At 51.5% G+C, this 26,738-nt stretch overlaps 1 protein-coding gene across 6 annotated transcripts; it reads right to left on the bottom strand.

The window, feature by feature from the left end:
• Positions 1-2,288: 2,288 nt before the first annotated feature.
• Positions 2,289-24,992, bottom strand: TGIF2 (TGFB induced factor homeobox 2). Of its 6 annotated transcripts, none has more exons than XM_025398856.1 (3): positions 24,290-24,992; positions 17,754-17,975; positions 2,289-3,546 (listed from the first exon to the last, which is right to left on the bottom strand). In XM_025398856.1, the coding sequence occupies exons 2-3, from the start codon at positions 17,943-17,945 to the stop codon at positions 3,025-3,027; spliced, it is 714 nt and encodes a 237-aa protein (XP_025254641.1). In that variant the 5' UTR covers positions 17,946-17,975; positions 24,290-24,992; the 3' UTR covers positions 2,289-3,024. The 6 variants fall into 6 exon arrangements, with proteins under 6 accessions (XP_025254641.1, XP_025254643.1, XP_025254640.1 ...); XM_025398858.1 differs by having other exon boundaries at positions 24,418-24,459; XM_025398855.1 differs by having other exon boundaries at positions 24,197-24,379.
• Between the last annotated feature and the right edge of the window lie 1,746 nt (positions 24,993-26,738).

Here is a 26,738-nt window from a genome sequence, read left to right on the forward strand (position 1 = left end):
GGAGGCCGAGATGGGCGGATCACGAGGTCAGGAGATCGAGACCATCCTGGCTAACACGGTGAAACCCCGTCTCTACTAAGAAATACAAAAAATAGCCGGGCGAGGTGGCAGCGCCTGTAGTCCCAGCTACTCGGGAGGCTGAGGCCGGAGAATGGCGTGAACCCGGGAGGCGGAGCTTGCAGTGAGCTGAGATCCGGCCACTGCACTCCAGCCTGGGCGACAGAGCGAGACTCCGTCTCAAAAAAAAAAAAAAAACAAAAAACTGCCAGTTCCTCAAGGTTATATCCTCACCACTTAGCAACCCCAAAGCTTAACTGTTGATCCCAGGGAAGACTGGCTCAATGTGGGATGCAAAGGCCCCCTTTACCCTGAGTTGAATGGGATACAGAATGGAGCTGGTGAAAGGGAATGGGGGTACAGCGTGCACAGAACTCACAGCTGGGCTACTAGAGAGAGTAAAAGATGTAAAGCAAAGTAGGAAGCCAGTAACTGCCTTGTCTTCAAGCCTGGGCCCTGAGCCCTGGTGGATCAATCATCAAGAACCCTGTTTCTGCTTAAAAAAACAAAACAACAATTTTATTTGACAAAAGACAAAAAAGTTATTTACAGTAGTTTTTGCTCAAATAATTCAATGGGACAACTGTGCTTCTCCTCCAGGTTTATCTTACAACCAAACCCAAGCAGAGTCTGCCCCACCCCAACACCCCACTTTACATAATGGGGGAATGCCAACCAGAATTCAGCAGCATGGCTCCCTCACCCCTCACCACCCTCTGTTGCTCAGTGCACTGTGGGGAGGGAAAATCCCACCTCAGACCAACACACTTCCAGAGTTCCCTACTACAGGAATCCTGCAGCAGTTGCACCAGACCAGGGCTCACTGACAGGGCTGGGATGGAAAAGGCTGGGCAAATGGCAGCTTCAGTTAACCTGGACGCAGCCATGTTCATTCTTCCCCACTGGGCCTCAGGAGGGTGAGGATCCCTGATCCCCCTGGGGCACACGGGGAGAGGGCACGGGAGGAAGAAGCCAGAGGGAGGCAACACAGAGAGCCCAGGAAACTTGCCCACCTAGAGAGAGCAAAGCTCCCTCTCCTTCAGCAATCCATTCCCACTCCAGCAACAGATGGGCGACTCAGAAGTTGGGGAGCCTCTGTGATGGCTTCAGGGATCTTCCAAGAAAGTACAGAACACATGTTACTGTCTTTCTCCTGGCTAGGCCCACCCAAGTTAGTCAGTATCCAGGAACCTCTCTTCTCCTTGTGCCTGACCTGGTGATTTCAGGAAACTAAAGGCTGCGGTACTGATCTATCTTTTGGCCCAGTGACGTTATTCAGGACAAAAATATTTTGGCTAGCAATAACCTAGGATTAGTGTTTCTTAGGATACATAAAGATGGGACATATTGCTGTTGAACACTGTCAGCAATGAAACAGCAAAAGAGGCTGGGCGCGGTGGCTCACGAGGTCAGGAGTTCAAGACCAGCCTGGCCAAGATGGTAAAACCCCATCGCTACTAAAAATACAAAAATTAGCCGGGCATGGTGGCAGGCGCCTATAATCCCAGCTACTCGTGAGGCTGCGGCTGCAGTGAGCCAAGATGGCACCACTGCACTCCAGCCTGGGTGACAGAGTGAGACTCTATCTCAAAAAAACAAAAAACAAAACAGCAAAAGAAAAAATGGGGGAGAGGGAGGAGCATAAGACCAATTGTGATCTGTTCACTGGGCAGGGGCCCCTGTAACTCTAATTTAAAGGAAGCTGAAACAAAGACAATCCCAGCTAGCAGGCTTCTAACCCTTTTCCAGCCCCAGCCTTCTCTGAAGGCAGTTCCCTGGCAGCAGTGGACACTATTCCTGCTTTCCCCAGATAGTTTCCTGCCACCATTGTGGGAAAGGCTGCCTCTCTGGAGGACTTCCTGACCAGCAGATGGCTCACTTCTCTCCCAAGTAGGAGGTGCTGGGAGCTTCTGACATAGGGCCCCTCTAATCCAAGTTCCTAAAAGAATTCAAAACTCAGGCTGCAGGGCAAAAATGTTCAAGAACAAAGGGAAAAACATTAAAGAAAAAAAAAAAAATCCATCGCTTCAGTCTAGTTTACTCCCCCCACCCCCCAAAAAACTACAATAAAAAAAAAGAAAAACCAAACACCTTTTGATCTTACCATCCTTCTCTGCTAGGTACCTAGAAAGTTGAGTCAGAGTCTGCTGGACTGCCCCCTGCTGTGGCTTTCTACCCTTCTGTGCCTGTGGCAGAAAAGTCAATGTGCTCATATGGGTTTTTTTTTTTTTCCTGCCTTTTTTTGGGTAAACCAAACCAACGATAAAACCACCATTTGGAATTTCACACTACTGCAGAGACTTAGCTGGCCCCCAAAATAAAAATATTCCTTTCTTGCAAAACAATCCCCAGTGGCAGTGGTGGGTCCTTCCCAGCTCACCATAACGCTATCATGCAGTGCACTCTCGTTCCCCACACCTGGGCTAACTACTGCCGTGAATGCAAACCACAGCAAAAAAGGGAAAAAGAAAACAGTTTAGCAAAAATCTAAACATTCAACTGGAGTCGGTTCTGTTACATCCACTGGGTTCCTCTTTTCTTTTGTTCATGCATATGAACTTGGAATGTCCATACCTGGCTTGACAGAAACAGCACAGGGGCAGCTTGGACCCAACATAAGACTGAACTTGGCAGCTTTCCTGAGCCCAGCCCAGGAAACCAGGCTGGAACAAAGGTGTCCCAGGGATTTTCTGGAGAAGCAGCAGCAGCATCAGCACCATGCTTGTCTCCGATCTCTTGGTCTCATCACTGAGGGGAGGCCTGGAGAAACGGCAGAGTCAGCAGAGGAGAGGGCCCCCATCACAGTGCAGTGGTGCCAGCTGGCGTCTTCCTGCTGAAGACCTCTGGACAGAGGAGATGATCCCAATGTTTGGCAGTGATCCATAGAAAACCCTCTGTATGAAAGGGAACCAAAACGGAAACCCAGGACAGCTGGCTTGAGCCTTGAGCACCCTTGTTGGCAGATGCCTACTGGGGATTTTCAGAGACTAAAGGGATGGGAGTGTGTAGTAATGAGAGTGATGGGTCCTGCTGCTTCTGAAGCTCCATCTCAGCAGCCCTCTGTAGCGCCACCTCCACCAGCAGCTGGAAGCTGCTGAAGTCCTCTTTGTCCTGCTCTGGGGGTGTGGGTGGTGGCGTGTTGAAGAGTCCACCTGTGGGGCTTCCAGCCTCAGCCCTGGTCAGCAGGGTAAGTGTGCTACCAGGGGTCACCAGGGGCTTGGGAGACTCCAGCTCCCCACGTGGGAAAGGGGCTGCTGGCTTTTCCCCCTGGCCTGAGTGAAGTGGCATGGAGCACACAGACAGGGAGAGCACATTGGTGGGGGCTGGGACAGACACCGCCAGCACAGAGGGGCTGCTGCCACGGGGGAGGGCCACATCTGAGGCCTTACCCCCGCGGCGGGAAATGGTAAACTGATTAGGGTCTTTGCCATCCTTCCGAAGCATGTCTGGGAGAAGCCGCCGCCGGGCATTGATGAACCAGTTACATATCTGGAATGAATATACAAGACCGATCAGTTCGCTCAATCAAAAACAGCTATGGGCTGGGTGCAGTGGCTCACACCTGTAATCCCAACAATTTGGGAGGTCAAGGCGGGAGGATTGCTTAAACTCAGCAGTTCAAGACCAGCCTGGGCAACACAGGGAGACCCTGTTTCTACAAAAGAAGTTAGCCAGGTGCAGTGGTGCGCCCCTGTGTCCAGCTACCTGGGAGGCTGAGGTCGGAAGATCGCTGGAGCCCAACAGGTGGAAGCTGCAGTGAGCTATGATTGTACCACTGTATTCCAGCCTGGGCAACAGAACAAGACCCTGTTTCAAAACAAACCAAAACAAACAGCTATGAAGCATGTCCTAGGACCTGGGAACACAGCAGAAAACACAGAAGTTAATAGTAGGAAAAGAGAGTTAAATAAGAACACACACCAGCCTGGCCAACATGGTGAAACCCTGTCTCTACTAAAAATAGAAAAATTAGCTGGGCATGGTGGCAGGCGCCTGTAATCCCAGCTACTTAGGAGGCTGAGGCAGAAGACTTGCTTGAACCCAGGACGAGGAGGTTGCAGTGAACCAAGATTACATCACTGCCCTCTAGCCTGAGTGACAGAGCCAGTCTCAAAAAAGCAAACAAACAAAAACTTCATGTGGCTGGAGCTTAGAGTGGTAACTGAAGGCTACCTCTTAGCAGGAGGATTTGCTTCTTTATTGTTAAGGGTACTGAGGAGCTATATAAGGGTTTGACGTAAGGAGCAATGTATGATGTGGAGAACAGACTGGAAGCAGGGAGATGGGGTACTGCTAGTAGTTCAGGTTACATTACGGGAGGTGGCGAGAGGACAAATGTTTGCTGTGTTTAGGATATTGGAATGGCAGGACCTGCTGCCTGGGTGGATGAAGAAGAAGAGAGGGATTGATGCTAAGGGCAACTCATTCCCAAGTTTGTAGTGCAGAGTTTCACTGCAGGCCGGAGAAAGCCATAAAGGCACAAGGGAGCTATCAGGAAGGTTATTCTTTATTTTTTCCTTATTATTTTTTTTTTTTTGTAGAGATGGGGTTTTAGCATGTTGGCCAGGCTGGTCTCGAACTCCTGACCTCAAGTGATCCACCTGCCTCGGCCTCCCAAAGTGCTGGGATTACAGGCATGAGCCACCGTGCCTGGCCTGAAAGAAAGTCATTCTTATTTCTCAGCAATACCAGGAGTAGTAGCCTCAGCAGAACATGCGCTCAACCAACATCCTTGACTTTTTTCCACATGCTGTTGAGAAAGCTACCACTAACTCTGACCCCATTCCCATCTAGTTGATTGTTTAGAAGTATAAAATTTCTCACCATTAAGTGATATGCATGTGGTTTGGGGGACACCTATAGCACCCTGCCCTCTATCTCTGGACGCTCTTGAATAGCCCCCAACTTTACAGCTCTTCAGTCTAGCCTCTTTACTGTTTCATGTTCTTTCTAAAATGCCATGGCTGTCATTCCTGTTCTAGAAAACTGCCATTTGTCTCCTACTGCCTACACGATAAGTCCAGACTCCAGAGCCTGGACATGAAGACCCTCCCCTGGCTGGGCACGGTAGCTCACACCTGTAATTCCAGCCTTTGGGAGGCTGAAGCAGGCAGATCACTTGAGCCCAGGGGTTCGAGACCAGCCTGGGCAACATGGTGAAACCACATCTCTACAAAAACACAAAAAATTAGCTATTGTGATGGCACGTGCCCTATAGTCCCAGGAGGCTGAGGTCAGGGAGGCCGAGGCTGCAGTGAGCCATGATCATGCCTGTGTACTCCAGCCTGGAGAGTCAGGCTGGATGCTGTAGCTCACGCCTGCAGTCCCAGTACTTTGGGAGGCCAAAGTGGGCAGATGGCTTTCGCTCAGGAGTTCCAGACCAGCCTGGTCAACATGGCAAAACCCTGTGTCTACAAAAAGTACAAAAATTAGCTGGGTATGGTGGTGTGTGTCTGTAGTCCCAGCTACTTGCAAGGCTGTGGTGACAGGATCAATTGAGCCCAGGAGGTTGAGGCTGCAGTGAGCTGTGACTGTGCCACTGTACTCCAGTCTGGGTGACAGCGTGAGACCTCGTCTCAAAGGCAAAAATGTCGGTCAAGTGCGGTGGCTCACGCCTGTAACCTCAGCACTTTGGGAGGCTGAGGTGGGCGGATCACGAGGTCAGGAGACCAGCCTGGCCAACACAGTGAAACCCCGTCTCTACTAAAAATACAAAAATAAGCCGGGTGTGGTGGCGCGTGCCTGCAGTCCCAGCTACTTGTGGGGGCTGAGGCAGAATTGCTTGAACCCAGGAGGCGGAGGTTGCAGTGAGCCGAGAACATGCCATTGCGCTCCAGCCTGGGTAACACAGTGAGACTCCATCTTAAAAAAAAAAAAAAAAGGTTACAGCTTCTCACCTTCCTGCTGCTCTTCAAGGCTTCTTGCTCATTCAAATTATCATTTGAGTGCCTGCTATATTGGGCCCAGTTCTTGGTGCTGGGATGCCTTTGTGAATTAAACAGACATGCACGCCAACCTGTGGAGCTTACAGTGCACACCTAGTCATGGAGACTGACAACAACTAGGTGAATAACCACCAATAAGTGCCAAAAAGGAAACAGAAATAAAGGTGGGGGGGTTATAAAGATAAGAGAAACTTCCATGGCTAAGGGTTTTGGAAGGCTGAGACGTAAGGATAAGGAAGAGCCAGCCATATAGAAAGCTAAGAATGTTCTAAACAATTCCAAGGAAAGGCCCTGGCCGTGGGGTTCTCATCTGCCCTCCTTCACCTCTATGGTCCTCCAAAACAGCTGAACCGAGGCAGGAAAGGGTTGGCTTAAGGAACCGGTGAATGGTAGCTCAGGAGCTCAGAGGTGGGCAGGGCTGACAACCAGGCCAGAGCACCATGGAAAACCATTAAATGGTCTAAACAGTGGCTTGACTGAAATTTCACACTCTAGGTCCTTCTTCTGGTCCTGTGTCTTTTTTCCTACCCTAGCTAACTGCAGCTGCATCTATTTTACAGGTGACTCAAAGACAGCACCAGGCTGTCAGGCTGGAAGGCTCACAGGCAGGGCAGAGCCAGAGGCTTCTGTGGCCCTTCTCTCCCATTCCATTCCAGCCAGGAGGGGCCCTGGCCCTGGGGTTCTTACTGCTCCTCTTCACCACTATGGTGCTCCAATGCACACACATACCAGCAGGCTTCAGTGACGCTGGCTGAGCCAAATCCTGCTAGAGCTGTGGGAAAACCCTAAAGAGAGGAAGGGCTTAGCAGTGTGTGTGCCTGTAGTCCCAGCTACTCAGGAGGCTGAGAGAACTGCCTGAACCCAGGAGGCAGAGGTTGCGGTGAGTTGAAATCGCAACACTGCACTCCAGCCTGCGCAACAGAGCAAGACTCTATCTCAAAAAAAAAAAAAAAAAAAAAAAAAGAAGGGCTGAACAGCTGGGTGGGATGAAGGAAGGGGACAAACTTATTCAAACACCTTTGATAGCAGTATCATGCCAGCCACACCTGCATTATGTTTAATCTGCATACAACCTGAAGAGTAGAGGGCAATGTCCCAAAAGTACTAGAGAGAACTGAGCTCAAAGAGAAGAAAGCCCTTGTGCAGTCACACATCCTCCCAGTGCAGAGCAGGGATTTAAAATGAGGCCTCCTGGCTTTAGGGCTTCCACTGCTTTGCTGTGCTGTCTTTTTTTTTTTTAAAAGACAAGGTCTCACTCTGTCACCCAGGCTGGAGTGCAGTGGTGCAATCACAGCTCACTGCAGCCTTGACCTCCTGGGTTTAGGTAATTCTCCCACCTCAGCCTTCCGAGTTGCTGGGACCACAGACGTGTGCCACCACGCTCAGGTAGTGTTTTTTTTTTCTTTTTTGTAGAGATGGGGTTTCACCACATTGGCCAGGCTGGTCTTGAACTCCTGGATTCAAGCAATCTGCCTGCCTCAGCCTCCCAAAATGCTGGGATTACAGGTATGAGCCATAGCACCCAGCCAGCTTTGCTGTGTCTTTCCAGAGGAACAAAGGGGATAGCTGAGTAATAAACATCATAATCCTGATAGCAAACATTTGAACACAAAACCCCTCAGGTGCTATTTTTTTTTTTTTTTTTTTTGAGACAGAGTCTCATTCTGTTGCCCAGACTGGAGAGCAGTGGCTCACTGCAACCTCTGCCTCCTGGGTTCAAGTGATTCTCCTGCCTCAGTCTCCCGAGTAGCTGGGATTACAGGTGCCTGCCACCATGCCTGGCTAATTTTTTTTCTTTGTATTTTTAGTAGAGACGGGGTTTCACCATGTTAGCCAGGATGGTTTCTATCTCCTGACCTTGTGATCCACCCACGTTGGCCTCCCAAAGTGCTGGGATTACAGGCGTGAGCCACTGCGCCCGGCATTTTTTTTTTTTTTAGTAGAGATGGGGTTTCTCCATGTTGGTCAGGCTGGTCTCGAACTCCTGAACTCAGGTTTCTGCTCACCTCAACCTCCCGAAGTGTTGGGATTACAGGTGTGAGCCACCATGTCTGGTCTCAGGTGCTATTCACATTTCATATCTAATTATTCATTCAATCTCAGCCTATCAGACAGGTTATGCTTATCTCCATTGAAGAAACACATCAGAGAGGTTCAGAAACTTGTTCCAGGTCACAAGTGCAAAAGCTGGGTTTGATCCAGACAGCCTGGTTCTGGGCAGCCACCCACTGCCAGCTGAAGAGTGAGAGGGAGGCTTCCTTGCACAAGAGCAGTGCCTGTGGCCTTCTTTCCCTCCCTCCCACAGCTGCCTCCTCCCGTACCTGTGCTGCAGGAGTACACTGCCCCTCTCCACCTCAGCCCTGGATGCAGGGGAAAAATGGTCAGGTCACAGTGACCTGGGTCAAGCAAACTAAGAAGGAGTGGTGTTGAGCAGGCAGTCTCAGGGAAGGAAGCCTGGGCGTTCCTCAGCATCTGTGTGGACACCTAGCCCCTAAAGGTACCTCCCATTTTGGCTGAGGATTCAGAAAACAGAAAAACACCCCCTCCACACACTCCCCCACAAGACTGTCCTGTCCAGAGCACTTGGCAGCCTAGCATCTGTTTGTTTTGTCTTCTTAGCCCAGAAAAATGCACAGCTGAGGGGCTGGGCAAGGCAAGGCGGGGGAACTGAGTGGCTGCCAGTGCCCTTTCTGCAGCCCCTTCCAGCTGCCCAGCCTGTGCCTAAGTCAGGAAAAGAACCTGTGACTTGTCCCCACTCAAGGTCATGGAGAGATGGTAGGAAGGTCAAAGTGAACTCTGTGATGTATGTGGCGTAACATAGGCTGGGGGCCTGAAAGCCGGTCTCTACCATAAAACAGGGCTCTATCTGAAAGGCTGCTGAGGGACAAGGGAGGAATCACTGTGGCAAATGGGGGTAGGAGGAGCACCAGGAGGCTGACAAGGGCTGTGATGCTAGGAGCAGCAGCTAATGGATGCAGGCACAAACCCTCTCATTTTCATGTCAAGGAAGTGAAGGCACTGAGGCACCTTTCCCAAACGTCATGGTACCACCATTCATGCTGGGACCGCCATATCCAGGTGCTCTTGAAGGCAGTTCTCTGTATTAGAATCACCTTAGGGGAGATTTTTTTTTTTTTGAGATGGAGTCTCGCTTCTTCGCCCAGGCTGGAGTGCAACGGTACGATCTTGGCTCACTGCAACCTCCGCCTCTCGGGTTCAAGCAATTCTCCTGCCTCAGTCTCCCAAGTAGCTGGGAATACAAGCATGTGACAACATGCCCGACTAATTTTCATATTTTTAATAGAGACAGGGTTTCACTATGTTGGCCAGGCTGGTTTCAAACTCCTGACCTCAAGTGATCCGCCCCCTTTGGCCTCCCAAAGTGCTGGGATTACAGAGAGAGCCACCACGCCCTGCCTGGGGGAGATTTTTAAAAACTGTTAGATAGTGATTTCCCCTCTGGCTTTATTGATCTAGTGGGGGTGAGGGGTGGAGTCGGGAATGTGTTTTCAGACCAGCTACCCAGAAAGTCTGGCCACCCAGGCTTAGGAACCAATGGTTTAGCCTACTGGTTACTTGTCCTTGCAGGCCAAGCCCTTTATTTAAGCCAAAAAGCTTACACAGAAGCTGAAAAAAAAATACAGACAGATGAAAGGCCTTGACATGAGGAAAAACAGAAGTTGCTTGGGGGAGGAATCAGAGGGCAGCTAGCTTTGGAGTCAGAAAAGAGCAGCTCCTACATCCCTGGCTGCCCTGGGGGTAGGTCAGGACACCCCTCCCCCACAGCTGACCACTACAGCCTCTGCACCAGGCCTCTTTCTCACCCAATAGCCCTTGCCAGGGGGACGGCTGCCTTGCCCTGGTGTTGGCTTTGGGAAGACTTCCCTCAGGAAGCTGCATATGAAAGCAGTCCTGACAGCCAGGAAGTAATGGGAAGGTACCCATCTTACTACTGTGTACCCCAGCACAGAGTCCCGGGCCGGGCACGTGGTATATCCCCAACCGTTGTTACAGTAAAGGAATGGGGCCCAGAATCCTGCCAGGTAGTCCTAGATCTAGTCCAACCAATAAATTGGGCTTAGAGGATGTCAGAGGGACCCGTGAAAATCCTTTACAAAAGACTTCTTTTTCCCTAACCCTCCCAACTACCTAGCCCCAGGCAAGTACCGGCAAACCAGTTAGTTAAGTGACTCATTGACTTGCTAATGAATCGCTCCTGGGGCGGGGGTTAAAGGAGACAATCAAAAGAGATGCCCCCAGGGAGAGATAAAACAAGCTAGGAAAATGTTGATACTTGTTCAAGCCAAATGACTGGTGCTGGTGGTTGATTATTATATTCTCTTACTTTTGTGTTTTTTTTTTTTTTTTTTTTTAAAGACAGAGTCCCACTCTGTCGACCAGGCTGGAGTGCAGTGGTGTGATCTTGGCTCCCCGCAACCTCCAACACCCCCAGGTTAAAGTGATTCTCCTGCTTCAGCCTCCTGAGTAGTTGGGACTATTTTTAGTAGAGACGGAGTTTCACCATGTTGGCCAGACTGGTCTCCAACTCCTGGCCTCAAGTGATATACCCGCTTCAGCCTCCCGAAGTGTTGGGATTACAGGCGTGAGACACTGTGCCTAGTGTTTTTCTTTTTCTTTTTTTTTTTTTTTAGATGGAGTTTCACTCTTGTTGCCTAGGCTGGAGTGCAATGGCGCGATCTCGGCTCACCGCAACCTCCATCTCCTGGGTTCAAGTGATTCTCCAGTCTCAGCCTCCAGAGTAGCTGGGACTACATGCATGTGCCACCACACCCAGCTAATCTTGCAGTTTTGAGTAGAGATGGGGTTTCTCCATGTTGGTCAGGCTGGTCCTGTACTCCTGACCTCAGGTGATCCACTCGCCTCAGCCTCCCAAAGTGCTGGAATTATAGGTGTGAGCCACCGTGCCCAGACTGCGCTCAGCTTTTATAGATATTCTTAAAATGTCCTTAATGGAAAATGAAATTTAAAAAAATTAAATACAGGAGGCCGGGCGCAGTGGCTCACGCCCGTAATCCCAGCACTTTGGGAGGCTGAAGCGAGCGAATCACCTGAGGTCAGGAGTTCGAAACCAGCCTGGCCAAGATGGTGAAACCCTATCTTTACTGAAACTGCAAAAATTAGTTGGGCCTGGTGGCAGGCACCTGTAATCCCAGCTACTCGGGAGGCTGGGCAGGAGAACTGCTTGAACCCGAGCGGCACAAGTTGCAGTGAGCTAAGATTGAGCCACTGCACTCCAGCCTGGGCGACAGAGTGACTCTGTCTCCAAAAAAAAAAAAAATAAATAAAAAAATAATAAATACAGGAAAAAATGATGCTCCCAGGCTTTAGGCAATTTTTCATGATTAGGAGCCATTACATTTCCTTACTTCTGAGGTCCTGCCTGTTGACCCTTCCAACACTTTATAGTCCTTTTCTGCTACTTCAACATTATTTACTGAGCACCTACCTACCAGATACCAAACACTAAGCTACATTAGGGCTATAACTATGAACAAAACTAGGTCAGTGCTCTCCACACCTCTAGAATTTGGTGCAGTCTAAAAGCAATTACAGTTTAGTGTCCCAGTGCTCTGACCCCTCTATCTGCTGTGAGAGCACACAGCTCCTTTAGGGGATGGGAGCCTCCTGGTCAGGGATAGGAGGAAAATGGTCTGGGGAGGTGGATCAATGTAGCAGGAATGTGGGGGATCAGGGTTGAGGTTTAAGATGTAGACACGGGCAGGTGATGTCATTAGGTTGGCAAAAGCCATTGAAGGTTTTTTTGTCTTTTTTTTTTGAGATGGACTCTCGCTCTGTTGCCCAGGGTAGAGTGCAATGGTGCAATCTCAGCTCACTACAATCTCTGCCTCCCCAGTTTAAGCAGTTCTCTTGCCTCAACCTCCCAAATAGCTGGGATTACAGGTACCTGCCACCATGCCCAGCTAATTTTTGTTTTTTTTTGAGACAGAGTCTTAGTCTGTTGCCCAGGCTGGAGTGCGGTGGCGCAGTCTCGGCTCATTCCAACTTCTGCCTCCCAGGTTCAAGCGATTCTTCTGCCTCAGCCTCCCCAGTAGCTGGGATTACAGGCACACACCACCACATCTGGTTAATTTTTATATTTTTAGTAGAGACAGGGTTTCGCCATGTTGGCCAGGCTGGTCTCAAACTCCTGACTTCAGGTGATCCACCCATCTCAGCCTCCCAAAATGCTGGGATTACAGGCGTGAGCCACTGCGCTCGGCCTAATTTTTGTATTTTTAGTAGGACAAGGTTTCACGAAGTTGGCCAGGTAGGTCTCCCAACTCCTGACCTCAGGTGATCCACCCGCCTTGGCCTCCCAAAGTGCTCGGATTACAGATGTAAGCCACCGCGCCCAGCCTTTTTTGTTTTAGAGATAGGGTCTCACTCTGTCACCTAGGCTGGAGGGCAGTGGCATGATCATAGCTCACTGCAGCCTTGAACTCCTGGGCTCAAGAGTCTCCCATCCTAGCCTCCCAAAGTGCTGGGATTACAGGCATGAGTTACCCTGCCAGCCCACTGAAGTTTTTTTTTTTGAGACAGAGTTTTGCTGTTGCCTAGGCTGGACTGCAGTGGTGCGATCTCACTGCAGTCTCCTCCTCCTGGTTCAAGTGATTCCTGTACCTCAGCCTCCTGAGTAGCAGGGGTTACAGGCATGTGCCACCATGCCCGGCTATTTTTCTATTTTTAGCATTGAAGAGGTTAACTGTGTTAGCCAGGCTGTTGTCAAACACCCAGCCTGGCCTCAAGCGAACCGCCTGCCTTAGCCTCCCAAAGTGCTGGAATTACAGGCACAAACCACCATGCCTGGCCTGAAGGGTTTTAAGTTGGAGAGTGATAAATGATCGTGATCAGATAATGATGGTTTACACAAGGGTAAGAAAGAAGCCAAAACCCTAAAATATTTAAGGGGTATATGTACAGGAGCTGGTAATTGACCAAATGAGCTGAGGGGAATGAGCTAACTGGGAGGAGTTACCAGAGAGGTGTGCAGCTGGGGCTGACATGGGATTCATGGTCAGTTTCCATCAAGGAGGGCTGGGTGGTCCCCACTGCTCTTAACTCTTGGCATGACTCTAGAGCAGGTAGCCACCATGGGTCCCTTCCCTCCAGGGGATGTCCAGTCTCCTTTCCTTAGACTCACATTTCTCCAGGTGAGATCTGTGGATGTGTCACCTTGAGGGGTTCGCTAGTTCTCTAGAAGGATGCTTGGCTTTGGGTTTCCATTTTCATCACCAATAGGAGCATCGGGGCCTAAGGCCATCCAGACCTACTCTACTGAGTCTGTGCCTTTGTCACACCATATCCCGCAGTGCAGTCAGCAAAGCACCACCCGCCATCTTCAGTTAACAGTCAGGTGGAATGTCACGGGTTTTACACTTACCTACTTTGGAAACAGTTTGATTTTAAGGTTAGGTATAAGAACAAAAGCAAAAAGAAGTGGTTTTTTTTTTTTTTTTTTTTGAGACGGAGTCTTGCTCTGTTGCCCAGGTTGGAGTGCAGTGACTGGATCTCAGCTCACTGCAAGCTCCGCCTCCCGGGTTTACGCTATTCTCCTGCCTCAGCCTCCCGAGTAGCTGGGACTACAGGCGCCCGCTACCTCGCCCGGCTAGTTTTTTGTATTTTTTAGTAGAGACGGGGTTTCACCGTGTAGGCCAGGATGGTCTTGATCTCCCGACCTCGTGATCCGCCCGTCTCGGCCTCCCAAAGTGCTGGGATTACAGGCGGTTTTTGTTTTTTAATATACCCAGTTTTGTTTTACCTAAGTGATGTGATAAAAATGATTCAAGTTAACATCTTGAGGGGAGATGGGCCCACGAAAAATATTTTATTTTTTTATTTTTTGAGACAGTTTTGCTCTTGTTGCCCAGGCTAGAGTGCAATGGTGCGATCTTGGCTCACTGCAACCTCCACCTCCCGGGTTCAAGTGGTTCTCCTGCCCCAGCCTCCTGAGTAGCTGGGAGTACAGGCATGCGGCACCACGCCCAGCTAATTTTGTATTTTTAGTAGAGACAGGGTTTCACCATGTTGGTCAGGCCAGTCTTGAACTCCTGACCTCAGGTGATTCGCCCGCCTCGGCCTCCCAAAGTATTGGGATTACAGGCATGAGCCACCATTCCTGGCTGAAAAATGTTTTCTTTAAAAGGATGGGCCAGGCATGGTGGCTCACACCTGTAATCCCAGCACTTTGGGAGGTTGAGGTGGATGGATTACTTGAGGCCAGGAGTACAAGACCAGCCTGGCCAGCACAGTGAAACCCCGTCTCTACTTAAAATACAAAAATTAGCGGGGTGCAGTGGCATGCGCCTGCAATCCCAGCTACTCAGGAGGCTGAGGCAGGAGAACCACTTGAACCCAGGAGGCAGAGGTTGCAGTGAGCTGACATTGCACCACTGCACTCCAGCCTGGGTGACAGAGCAAGACTCCATCACACATACACACAAATAAATAAATAAAAGGAGTTAGTAGGTCGGGCGTGGTGGCTCACGCCTGTAATCCCAGCACTTTGGGAGGCCGAGGCAGGCAGACCATGAGGTCAGGAGATCGAGACCATCCTGGCTAACACGGTGAAACCCCGTCTCTACCAAAAATATAAAAAATTAGCCGGGTGTGGTGGCGGGCGCCTGTAGTCCCAGCTACTTGGGAGGCTGAGGCAGGAGAATGGCGTGAACCTGGGAGGTGGAGCTTGCAGTGAGCTGAGATCCGGCCACTGCACTCCAGCCTGGGCGACAGAGCAAGACTCTGTCTCAAAAAAAAAAAAAAAAAAAAAAAAGAGTATATTTCTCAGGTTTGAGAAAGTGTCCCTGACAAAAAGTAATTCCAATAGAATGTGACAAGTGGTTTGACAGGACAGGATGAGGTGCACTGGGAATATAAGCAGCAGCCCCAAACCTAGGCTGTGGATCAGTCTGGACTCTATCCTGAGGGCAGTAGAGTCTAGGAGTGCCTGGCCCTATCAGATCTGGGCTTTTTTATTCAAAATAATAGATTAAATGAACAAGGCTGAAGGCAGGGAGACCCACAAAGAGGCTGTCTACACACTCCTCGAGGGTAAGAATGTGTCTGGAACCTCTCTGGGATCCCAACTCTGCACAGCCCCATGCTGAGGAGGTACACTGTGAGATGTCATGCACTGCTGGGCACCCAGGGTCAGCCCAAGACTTTGTGCCTTAGGCAGAGACATGAAGCTGAAAACAGTAGAAACACCCACTGTATGCCAAACACTGACCAGTAGCCTTTTTTTTTTTTGAGATGGAGTCTCGTTCTTGTTGCCCAGGCTGCAGTGCAATGCAGCCATCTCGGCTCACCGCAATCTCTGTCTCCCGGGTTCAAGGGATTCTCCTGCCTAAGCCTCCTGAGTAGCTGGGATTACAGCCATGCACCACCACGCCCAGCTACTTTTTTGTATTTTTAGTAGAGATGGATTTTCTACATGTTGGCCAGGCTGGTCTTGAACACCCGACCTCAGGAGATCCACCTGCCTTGACCTCCCAAAGTGCTGGGATTACAGGCATGAGCCACCACACCTGGTCTTTTTTTTTTTTTTTTTTTTTTTGAGACATCATCTCACTCCGTCGCTCAGTCTGGAATGCAGTGGTGCAATCACAGCTCACTGTAGCCTCCATCTCCAGGGCTCAAGTAATCCTTCCTCCCATTTTAGCTCCCCAAGTAGCTGAGACTACAGGTATGTACCACCATGCCCAGCTAATTTTTTTGTTTTGTACAGATGGGGTCTCCCTATGTTGCCCAGGCTGGTCTCAAACTCCTGGGCGCATGTGATCCTCCTGCCTTGGTCTCCCAAAGTGCTGGGATTACAGGCGTGAGCCACTGTGCAGGGAGGGCCTGAGTGAGCCTTGAATTCTCCTCTTCCCCTCCTCCCTACACTCATGAAAGTGCTACAATCACCTCTCTTTTTTCAGATGAGGGAATAATGAGGCTCAGAGAGAAGGCAGTGACTTGGCCAAGGTCCAGGCTTCCTCTTGTGGAGAAGATGGAATCTGAGTCAGGATCTGTAACTTTAGAGCTTTTCTCATACAGATACTTAGATTAACCATTGCCCAGAGTATAAAGTCAGGTGACAGGAGTTCTGAGGGCTGAAATACTTACCGTGTCTCTACATGGAAGAAAGATAGGAAGTGGGAAGACGTGGGAGGTTCAGAGGGGATAAGGGAAGGAGGGAGAGACAGCACCAAAGGTTGGAGTAACAAGCTATCGAAGGACAGAGAGGGAGGCCAGGCGTGGTAACTCAAGCCTTTAATCCCAGCACTTTGGGAGGCCGAAGTGGGCAGATGACCTGAGGTCAGGAGTTTGAGACCAGCCTGACCAACATGGAGAAACCCCATCTCTACTAAAAATACAAAAAATTAGCCAGACGTGGTGCCTGTAATCCCAGCTACTCAGAGGCTGAGGCAGGAGAATTGCTTGAACCCGGGAGGCAGAGGTTGTGGTGAGCTGAGATGATGCCATTGCCCTCCAGCCTGGGCAACAAGAGCAAAACTCTGCCTCAAAAAAAAAAAAAAAAAAAAAAAAAGAAAAAAAAAGAAAGGACAGAGGGGGAAAGAGAAACAGGAGAGTTTGGGGGAGAGGTTTGACTGGCTCAGGAAGGGAGCAGTGGGGGCCAGCAGGACAGGGCTGGGCCTCTGGTGTTAGGCTAACAGGCTACTGTGTGTCTCTAGGAAGGGGAGAAGCAAACTGGAGGCAAAGCAACGGTGGTCCGGGGTCCCCCGCCTCTGCTCCAGGAAAGCAGAACAAAGGCACCTGCGGGTCAGCAACAGGCGCGATTCAAAGGCGACAATACTTTGCACTCTGATTAAAAGGGGATAAGGCTATCTCTTTTGAGTGTGTTCATGTGCATGGTTTGCAAAGCACTTTCACATCCAGTTCTGAATCTATTTGTCACAACAGTTCCACCAGGCAGGGGAGGATTCTGCGCACCCCCTGCTCCTTTACAGATGAGGAAATCAAGACGTGAGGCAGAACTGGATTATGAACACAGAACCTCTGACTTCTGTCCTTTCCTGGATTGTGATTCTGTCCCATCTCTTAACCACACTGCAAATCACAGCTGCCCCTTTCAACCAAGTCGCCGTCCAATACTGCGTTGGGGCAGGGGGCCGAATCCTAGATGCTCGATGCCTTCTCATCTTCCCTTGGCCTCCAAAGTTAATGATGACACCTAGACTTTGACAACATTACATTCCTTGCCTCTTCAGAACTATCCAAAGTCTGGGCCGGGCGTGGTGGCTCACGCCTGTAATCCCAGCACTTTGGGAGGCTGAGGCAGGCGAATCACAAGGTCAGGAGTTCAAGACCAGCCTGGCCAACATGGTGAAACCCTGTCTCTACTAAAAATACAAAAAATTAGCTGGGCATGGTGGCGGGCGCCTGTAATCCCAGCTACTCGGGAGGCTGAGGGAGGAGAATCGCTTGAACCCGGGAGGTGGAGGTTGCAGTGAGCCAAGATCGCACCACTGCACTCCAGCCCGGGTGACAGCACAAGACTCCGTCTCAAAAAAAAGGACTATCTAAAGTCTGAAATTGACCACAGCGACCCTATTTCATTGTCTTCCCTTGAGACAGGGAGAGTTAGGTGTTCTCCCCTAACCCAAGAAGAAACTGAAGCCCAGACAGTGAAAGTGACTGGCCCAAGACCACAGTGAGTCAGTGGCGTGGCTGGAATAGGACTAGAACACAGATCCTCTTACCACCCCCTTATCCAGATCCCCTCCTTACCTGCAGCACTGACAGGTTGGTCTGTCCAGAAAGGCTCAGCTTCTCCTGCTCTGAGGGGTAGGCGTTATAGCGGTGCAAGTACAGCCAGTCCCGGAGGATCTTCACCGACTCCTTGGGCAGGTTCCCCCTGCGCTTCCTTTTGCCCGTCAGAGAGAGGAGGCCTTCGTCCTCGCCTAGATCACTGTCCGACATGGTGCCTAGGGGGCTGGACCTTGGGTAAACCTGGGACAAGTGACACAGGGGATGGGAACATCATTAGTATGTACTGCCTTTTCCTAGTCTCCAAACACGCTCAGCATTACTTGAGCCTGGGACACCAGAAATGGGGTAATTGCAATTCAGAGTCTCAGGCCATAACACAGCCCAAGCAAGCTAGAAGGTATGAGTCCAAAGTTCCTCCACTTCATGGAACAGGTAGGTGACTAGCAAATGGCAGCTCATTCACAAGCAGGACTCGGACTGGAAATAATTACAGTTTCCACTGAGGTCTACTATTCTCCATGCTCGGTACTGAGCATTTGGTTTTTTTTCTTTTCTTTTTTTTTGTTTTTGAGACAGGGTCTCACTCTGTAGCCCAGGCTGGAGTGCAGTGGCACCATCTTAGCTCACTTCAACCTCTGTCTCCTGGGTTCAAGTGATCTCCCACCTCAGCCTCCGAGTAGCTGGGATTACAGGCATGCATCTGGCTAATTTTCTGTATTTTTTGGTAGACACGGGGTTTCACCATATTGGCCAGGCTGGTATTGAACTCCTGGCGTCAAGCGATCTGGCAGCCTGAGCCTCCCAAAGTGCTGGGATTACAAGCGTGAGCCACCATGCCCGGCCTGTACTGAGCATTTTACACGTTATCTCATTTAATTACAATTCCTCAATAAGGGAGAAGCTATTATTATCATTTTATAGCTGAGGTAACAGAGAGAGATTAAGACAGCTGCTCAAGGCCAGCGCAGTGGCTCACAAAAAAAAAAAAAAAAAAAAAAAAAAGTCAGTCAGGTGTCATGGTGTGCACCTGTAGGCCCACCTACTTGTGGGACTGAGGCAGAATTGCTTGAGCCCAGGAGGTCAAGGCTGCAGTGAACTGTGTTTGTGCCACTGCACTTCAGCCTGGGTAACAATAAAATAAAAAAGGTCTCAAAAAATAAAAGCTGAGCTCGGTGGCTTATGCCTGTAATCCTAGCACTTTGGGAGGCCAAGGCAGGCAGATCACGAGGTCAAGAGCTCGAGACCATCCTGGCCAACATGATGAAACCCCATTTCTACTAAAAAATCAAAAATTAGCTGGACGTGGTGGCGCGCGCCTGTAGTCCCAGCTATTCCGGAGGCTGAGGCAGGAGAATTGCTTAAACCCGGGAGGCGGAGGTTGCAGTGAGCCAAGATGGCACCACTGCACTCCAGCCTGGTGACAGAGCGAGAATCCATCTGAACAAAAACAAAACCAAACAAACAAAAGGCCGGGCGCGGTGGCTCACACCTGTAATCCCAGCACTTTGGGAAGCCGGGGCAGGCGGATCACAAGGTCAGGAGTTTGAGACCAGCCTGGCGAATATGGTGAAACCCTGTTGCTACCAAAAAATACAAAAATTTGACAGCTGTGGTGGCAAGCGCCTGTAGTCCCAGTTACTCAGGAGGCTGAGGCAGGAGAATCGCTTGAACCTGGGAGGCAGAGGTTGCAGTGAGCCGAGATCATGCCACTGCACTCCAGCCTGGGCAACACATTGAGACGCCATCTCAAAAAAAAAAAAAAAAAAAAAAAAAAAAGCTGCCCAAGATACTATGGTGGTCAAACGGAGTTACTATGCAACCCAGAAATTTCACTCCTAGATAGTCCAAGAGAAATGAAAACTTGTGTCCACATAAAACCTCATACACACATATTCACAGCAGTATAGGCTGAGGTAGAAGGAATATCTGAACCCAGAAGTTCAAGACCAGCTTGGGCAACATAGTGCGACCTCATCTCTACAAAAAAAAAAAGTCGTCTATCTTTTCAATGGTTTATTCGCTTATTAAAAAAAGGAATTCATAGCCGGGAGCGGTGGCTCATGCCTGTAATCCCAGCATTTTGGGGGACTGAAGCAGGTGAATCACTTGAGGTCAGGAGTTCAAGACCAGCCTGGCCAACATGGTGAAACCCCATCTCTACTGAAAATACAAAAAAATTAGCTGGGCGTGGTGGTGCGCGCCTGTAATCCCAGCTACTCGGGAGGCTGAGGTAGGAGAATTCCTAGGACCCAGGAGATGGAGGTTGCAGTGAGCCGAGATTATGCCATTGCACTCCAGCTTGGGCAACAGTAGCGAAACTCCGTCTCAAAAAAAAAAAAAAAAAGTCAGTCCTGACATGCTACAATATAGTAGGCCTTGAAAGCATTATGCTAAGGGAAAAAAGCCAGTCATAAGAGACTACATGTTATATGATTTCATTGATCATGAACTCTATCGAGACAGGGTAGATTAGCTAACTAACAGCTCCGCAGTTAGGGCTGCAGAGACAGAATGCTGATAGCTAAAGTGTATGGAGTTTCTTTCTGACGGGGTAAAAACATCCTGGGGCAGGTGTAATACAGGCTCCAGGTGTAGTACAGGCTCATGCCTGTAATCCCAATGCTTTGGGAGGCCAACGCAGGAGGATCCCCTGAGGCCAGGAGTTCAATAGCAGCCTGGGCAACACAAGAAGACCCTGGCTCTACAAAAAATAAAAATTGGGGCCAGGCGTGGTGGCTCACGCCCGAAATCCCAGCACTTTAGGAGGCTGAGGCGGGTGGCTTACCTGAGGTCAGGAGTTCGAGACCAGCCTGGCCAACATGGTGAAACCCCCGTCTCTACTAAAAATATAAAAAGTAGCTGGGTGTGGTGGTGGGCACCTGTAATCCCAGCTATGCAGGGGAGGGCTGAAGCAGAAGAATTGCTTGAACCTGGGAGGTGGAAGTTGCAGTGAGCTGAGATCATGCCACTGCACTCCAGCCTGGGTGACAGAGCGATTCTCTGTCTTAACAAAATAAAAAAAAATTAAAATAAAAAATAAAATAAAATAAAAATTAGCCCAGTATGGTGTGCCAGTAGTCCCAGCTGCTCGAGAGGCTGAGGTGAGAGGATCCCTTGAACCCAGGAGTTCAAGGCTGTAGTGAGCTATGATCGCACCAGTGCATGTCAACTTGGACATATATAGTAAGACCCCATTTTTAAAAATAAAATAATAAAAAAAAAAAGCCACATGCTGTGGCTCACACCTATACTCCTGGCACTTTGGGAGGCCAAGGCAGGTAGATCACTTGAGCTCAGTAGTTCAGCCTGGGCAACACAGTGAAACCCCATCTCTGCAAAAAAATACAAAAATTAGTTGAGCATGGTAACACATGTCTGTGGTCCTAGCTACTCTGGGGGCTGAGGTGGGAGAATCGCTTGAGCCTGGAGGCAGAGGTTGCAATGAGATGAGATAACACCACTGTACTCCAGTCTGAGAGGCAGAGCAAGACCCTGTCCCCCCATCCCCCTCAAAAAAAGTCCTAAAATTGACTATAGTGATAGTTGCAAACATACCAAAACCTGCTGATAAGTATACTTTAAATGGGTGAATTGCATGGTATGTGAGTTATATCTCAATAAAGCTGTAACGGAAAAAAATCCCACCCCCAGCTTAGGATACTAAAGTTGGATTTGGACCAGGCCTCTCCCCACCTTCTCTTGTGGGCTGTATACTGTACTGCCTCCTAGGTCTCCCAACGCCCAGTGAGAACTCTGGAAACTACAGATCACCATGGTCCTGCAGCAGTCCATGTGATATTTAAGGAGCACCTACTGTGTACCTTGCAGTGAGAGAGGTGAGTCATCTCTCTACTGGTTGCTTCTTGGACATTCTCCTTTGTCAGGCCCCTTGGCCTGGTCCTAGACTCAACCACTCAAAATCCAGATGAATGAGCAAGGCCCACCCTCCACTTGGCACTGTAATCCTGGGCAAGGATCCTCCCCTCTCTGGGCTTGAGTCCTGTCTTCACCTGTCAAATGAAGGAAGGATTTTCCCTAGATGACCCAAATCAGCTGCTCAGCCCCCGACAAAGTTCTGTTTCACACATGTAAAAAATATTTTCTTTTTTTTTTTGAGATGGAGTCTTGCTCTGTAGCCCAGGCTGGAGTGCAGTGGCGCAATCTCGGCTCACTGCAACCTCCGTCTCCTGCGTTCAAGCAATTCTGCCTCAGCCTCCCGAGTAGCTGGGATTACAGGTGTGTGCCACCACACCTAGCTAATTTTTTTTTTTTTGTTAGTAGAGATGGGGTTTTGCCATGTCGGCCAGGCTGGTCTCAAACTCCTGACCTCAGGGGATCTGCCGGCCTTGGCCTCCCAAAGTGCTGGGATTACAGGCCTGAGCCACCGCATCCGGCCAGATTTTCATTTTAAAAGCAAAAGTTCTAGGCCAGGCTGATGCCAGGATCTCAAGGCTCCTCCCTTCTCAGCCTTTTAACAGCTCCCCAGCAGGCCAGCCAACAGACTCTGGCATCTCCCAGGTTTTGTTTCCTCTTCTTGGACCTGCGCCCAGATCTCTGGGCTGGCTAGGCCAGGCTTTCGAGGGAAGGGTCTACCCTTTCAGCCAGGCCACCTGGAGGTGAGACAGGCACTGGTTAGAGGTGCCACTCCTCAGACAGCACCACAGCAGGCGCTTTCTGAGGTCAGACAGACATTTCTAGATGGCCAGGGCAGCTGGGATCCGGGCTCAGTGATGCAGCCCTGGCCGGCTGTGAGAAGTTTACTCAAGGTTAGCTGTACAAATTCCACCCTGGCTGACAGCCAAGTCTGTCTGCAGGGTTCCCCGGGTGGGCCCTGGGGAACGACCTCTCAGCCTACACAAACTTCTCCACCTCGGTGTTCTGCAACCCAGGGCCATCTATAGGCTGGGAGGTTTCCCACATATGCACCCTACACCGCACCCAGACACACTCAAGCCAGGCAATTAACCAACAGCGCTAGGATAACTGGCCCGGACCCATCGCTCAAGCCCTACAAACCCTAGGGTTTATCACCGACACATACAGCACGCACACGCACAGATTACAGACCCAGGCCTAGCACGAACAACAGTGACCCACGCAACGAACCCAACTTTTGTACCCGCCCACCCACGAACTCCAACCGACCCGGCCACCCCCAATTTCTCCGACAGGGAAAACTCCAGGCGTCATCACACTAACAATCAGTTCTACCCTCAGTGACCAGTGGCAGCACCCCCTCGACACAACATCCCATGCACCCTCCTACAGACTCCCACGACGCCACCTGCAGCCACTCCCGCACCAACTTTCTGACAACTCCCCCAGCTCGGCCCCGACACTCCCCCCGGCCGCGCACTCACGCCCGCATTCCCAGCAATGCAGACAAAGCGCGCAACCTCCCCCGCGGCCCAGACCGAGTCGGAGCACATGGCTCCCCGGTCGGCGAGGAATCGGCCGGCGCTTGGGGCGCCTGCACCCCACAGTACCCTCACCCCTGGCCGACTCCGCGCACCAGCTCCCCGGCGGGCCCGCCATCCCGGTGGGGCGGGGGTTCTGGAAGAAAGAAAACTCACGTGTCTGTCCTGGAGCAGGAAAAAGTTTGGTTCCCACCCCCTTCCCCGGCAGTTCGGGGCTGGCCAACTCTTCGGGGCGCGGGGCCGGCGGAGCGTGCGCGCTCGGCTTTGTGCTCCGAACTCGGCCCTGAGGGGGAGGGGAGGGGAAGGGAGGGGAGGGGGCTGGGCTCCCACCTCCGCGCCGCCCCCCCACAGCCCTGCGCCCAGACTCCATGTTGGCCGCCCCCTGCCCCGCAGGCTGCGTGCTTCTCCTGCGGGAGGCTCGGCTCACCCTCGGCCTGCCCGAGGGTCCCGGCGCCAACAAACTTTCTCCGGGGCGCCGGCCTCACGCGCCCCGCTTCCTTGGCCCGCCTGGGAGTGACAGATGCCTCAGAGACAGACTTTCCTTTGTTCCAAAGGAAAGGGGAACTCGCGCGGGCTCCCCAGAGCCCCCCCGCTCCGGGCCCTTACCGCGGCCCCCACTCCCAGCTGTCACTCTCGGCCGCCCCCTGCCCGGCTCGGCGGCGGGGGGGCCCTGCCGGCGGTTAGCAACGTGCACTTTTGAAACCAAACAAATCCGCCCCCCCGCGCGCTCACTCAGGTCCGGCGCAGGATCGGCCCTCTCCTGGGGTGGGATCCTATGAAGCTGGTCCCCCCGCCAGGGCCCCGAGCAGGCTTCCTCCCGGGGGCTGGAACAGCCCCCCACCAGCCCCCGGAGCGCAGCGCCTTCGGGACTCACAAACACCCCCTGCGGGCCGTCGGGACTCACAAACACCCCCGAGCTCACACACCCCCAACCGCACGCGCCAGGACGACGCCCCCTCCCCCGTCCGACTGAGAAAAAGAAACTTTCCAAGTTGTCCGCGCGCCCCCACCCCCATCTGGCCCTCTCCTGCTCCCTGCACTAACTTTTCCGAGAGGCTTTCGGGTCCACGCGGCCTCAGGCTCGGCGCGGGGAGTCCCGGCGGGGGGCGGGGGGCCCCGGGGGCGCGCGCAGCGTACCTGCCTGGCCTGACACTCGGCCTGACAGCTCGCGGCTGGAAAGCACCTCGCGGCCTGACGTCAGATCCCCTCTCCTCCCCCCGCGCCCTCCGCGCCCTCCCCCACCCGCCCGGAGGGAGAAAACAAACTTTGTGAGGAGCGCGACAAGCTGCGCCCACCCCCCGCGGGGCGGGCCGAAGGCGCCGAGGGGCTTCGCCCCGCCCAGCGCGCCCGGAGGGGGCGGGGCCGCAGGCACCTTCTTCCTGCGCCCACCCCGCCCTCAGGAATGCTGCATGGCCTCCCCAGAGCGGCGGTGGGAGCCTCGGCCGGGGAGAGCCCGCTCGGGGGCAGGAAGTGGCCCGGCCCTCCTCGTGGAGGGTGTTTCCGGAGTGCCTACTGTGCTCCTCGCCGGAGTGGGGGTCGTTACCGAGGGGGAACTTCTGTAAATCGTAACTTTTGTCATTTCGCGCCCCCCACAAGATGTCCTGCCGGCGGTGCGATTGCTCCCGTTGCTTCGAGGGGAAACTGAGGCCAGTTAGTCCGGGCACTTACCCTCAGCTGGTAAAGGACTGGGCTCTGATGGGGACGCCTGTTATGACCTCAAGGGCCTATAGAGTCTGGGAGGCCGCCTCCGACCTAAGCCCAAAAAGCTTGGTCGGGCTCACAGGGGGCAGCCAGAGGTGAAAACTGCCAGTGTTTTGCAGCGACGCTGTGCGGGGCACTTCGTGTGTCATCCCGTCTCATCCTCGGGTGATGGGGTATGTGTTGTCCTTTGTAAGTCTCTGGCTTGTTCATGAGCCGCAGAGAGGTTCTTGATTGGCTTTTGTCACACAGTCAACCGGTGTCATTCAGCCCAGGTCGGTCGATAGTGAAGCCTGATCCCTTACCCGTTGTGCTCGGCGTTAAACCATCAGTCCAGGAGCTCCCAGAGTTCCTGTCTGGTTTCTTTTTTCTCTTCTGCCGGTTACACCCTACTCCAGAAGGTTTTCCTTGGCCTCCCCCCCCCCCCCCCGGGTCAGTACACTCTTCCCCCGCTGTCTGCTGTGGGTACCACATACTGTGAAATACCTGTTAACCAATCTCCTAGGGCACCCCCACGCCCCCCAGCCCTGTACCCGGGCACGGCTGGGCCCAGATATCTAGGGCCCCTGAGCTTGTAAATCGCCTTGAAAACAGCTTTTGGTCTTAATGGCCCTTTAGCAAGGGAGAACTCTAGGAACAATACTCTTTAATTTTTCGCAAGCAAGCCTTAAGCCAATCAGAACGCCGATTAAAAGATTGTTAAGGTTTCACCTGGACACCCCATAGAAGCCAGACTTCCTGCAAATGTTAAAAACCTCCTCACAGCAGCGGGTGAAATGTCAGTGGCACTGCCCGTTGCTCTCCATTTCACAGACAGGGAAACTGAGGCCCAGAGTGTGGGTCAGAAACAATTTTCTTGGCCGAATAAATGGTGCTTCCCCCACAGCCCTCTGAAAGAAAAAGCCACGTCTGGGTTGCCTTAGGTAAGAAATGTAAAACCAATGGGCCTTGGCCTCTAGGAAATGTATGGGACAGGGACCTTCAGAAGAGGGGAGCCCCAGGGGGAAACGGGTGCGATCAGGTGAGCCTGGAGAGGGGGCTCCGGTAGTGGCTGCTGAGCTTGAACTCTGCACTAGGCATTTTTCTCCTGTATGCCTAAGAGCCACACTGCCCTTTCTGGGGAAGCCACTGGGGGCCTGGGCTAGAGGCAGAGACCGCACCATAAATTGTGCCTGCAGCAGCCCCCTTAGACCAGTTCTTCCCAAGTCTGGTGCTAGATGAGGTTGGGGAAATGGAAGGGAGTGACTGCCTCCTCCTCCACCTGAGAGCCGCATAACAAAGACCTTCCTCCTGGAGGACGGGGTAGGGGTGAAGGGAGGCTAGTAGCCCATCAGATTTTGCACGTAAGCAAGCTTCACAGGTAAAGCCTTAGTGCAATGAGAGTTTGAGAATTACCGTGTAAAGTTTCTCAACTAGTAAGTATCAGAATTTAAAATGTGTGGATTCTCTAAGCCAGTAATTCCACTTCTAGGAATCTGTGTTTAGAAGTAGCTGTACAACACTGATAAATGCTTATAGAAGATTATTCTTTGCAGAACTGTTCATTCGGGAAGATTGCAAACAGCTAAATACCCCTCACCAGGAGCTGGCCCATTATAGCAACTCTGAGACCTCTCTACTGCAGGCTCTGAAAATGGGGTAAGTTGGTGCACGCTAATGTAGGGGCATGGCCAAGGTGTGTTTATTGTCAGCTTACAGTGTCCCAACATGGAGGGACTTTGGACATACTTGGTGAGAACTTTAGTGGGAAAACTTTTTCAAAGTGATAAGTTATTTTATTGTCATTTTTCTCTCCCCCACTTTCTTTTTTCTTTTCTTTTTTTTTTTGAGACAGAGTCTCGCTCTGTCTCCCAGGCTGGAGTGCAGTGGGGCGATCTCAGCTCACTGC

This window comes from Theropithecus gelada, chromosome 10, assembly GCF_003255815.1.
Source record: "Theropithecus gelada isolate Dixy chromosome 10, Tgel_1.0, whole genome shotgun sequence".
Classification (NCBI taxonomy): Eukaryota; Metazoa; Chordata; class Mammalia; order Primates; family Cercopithecidae; genus Theropithecus; species Theropithecus gelada.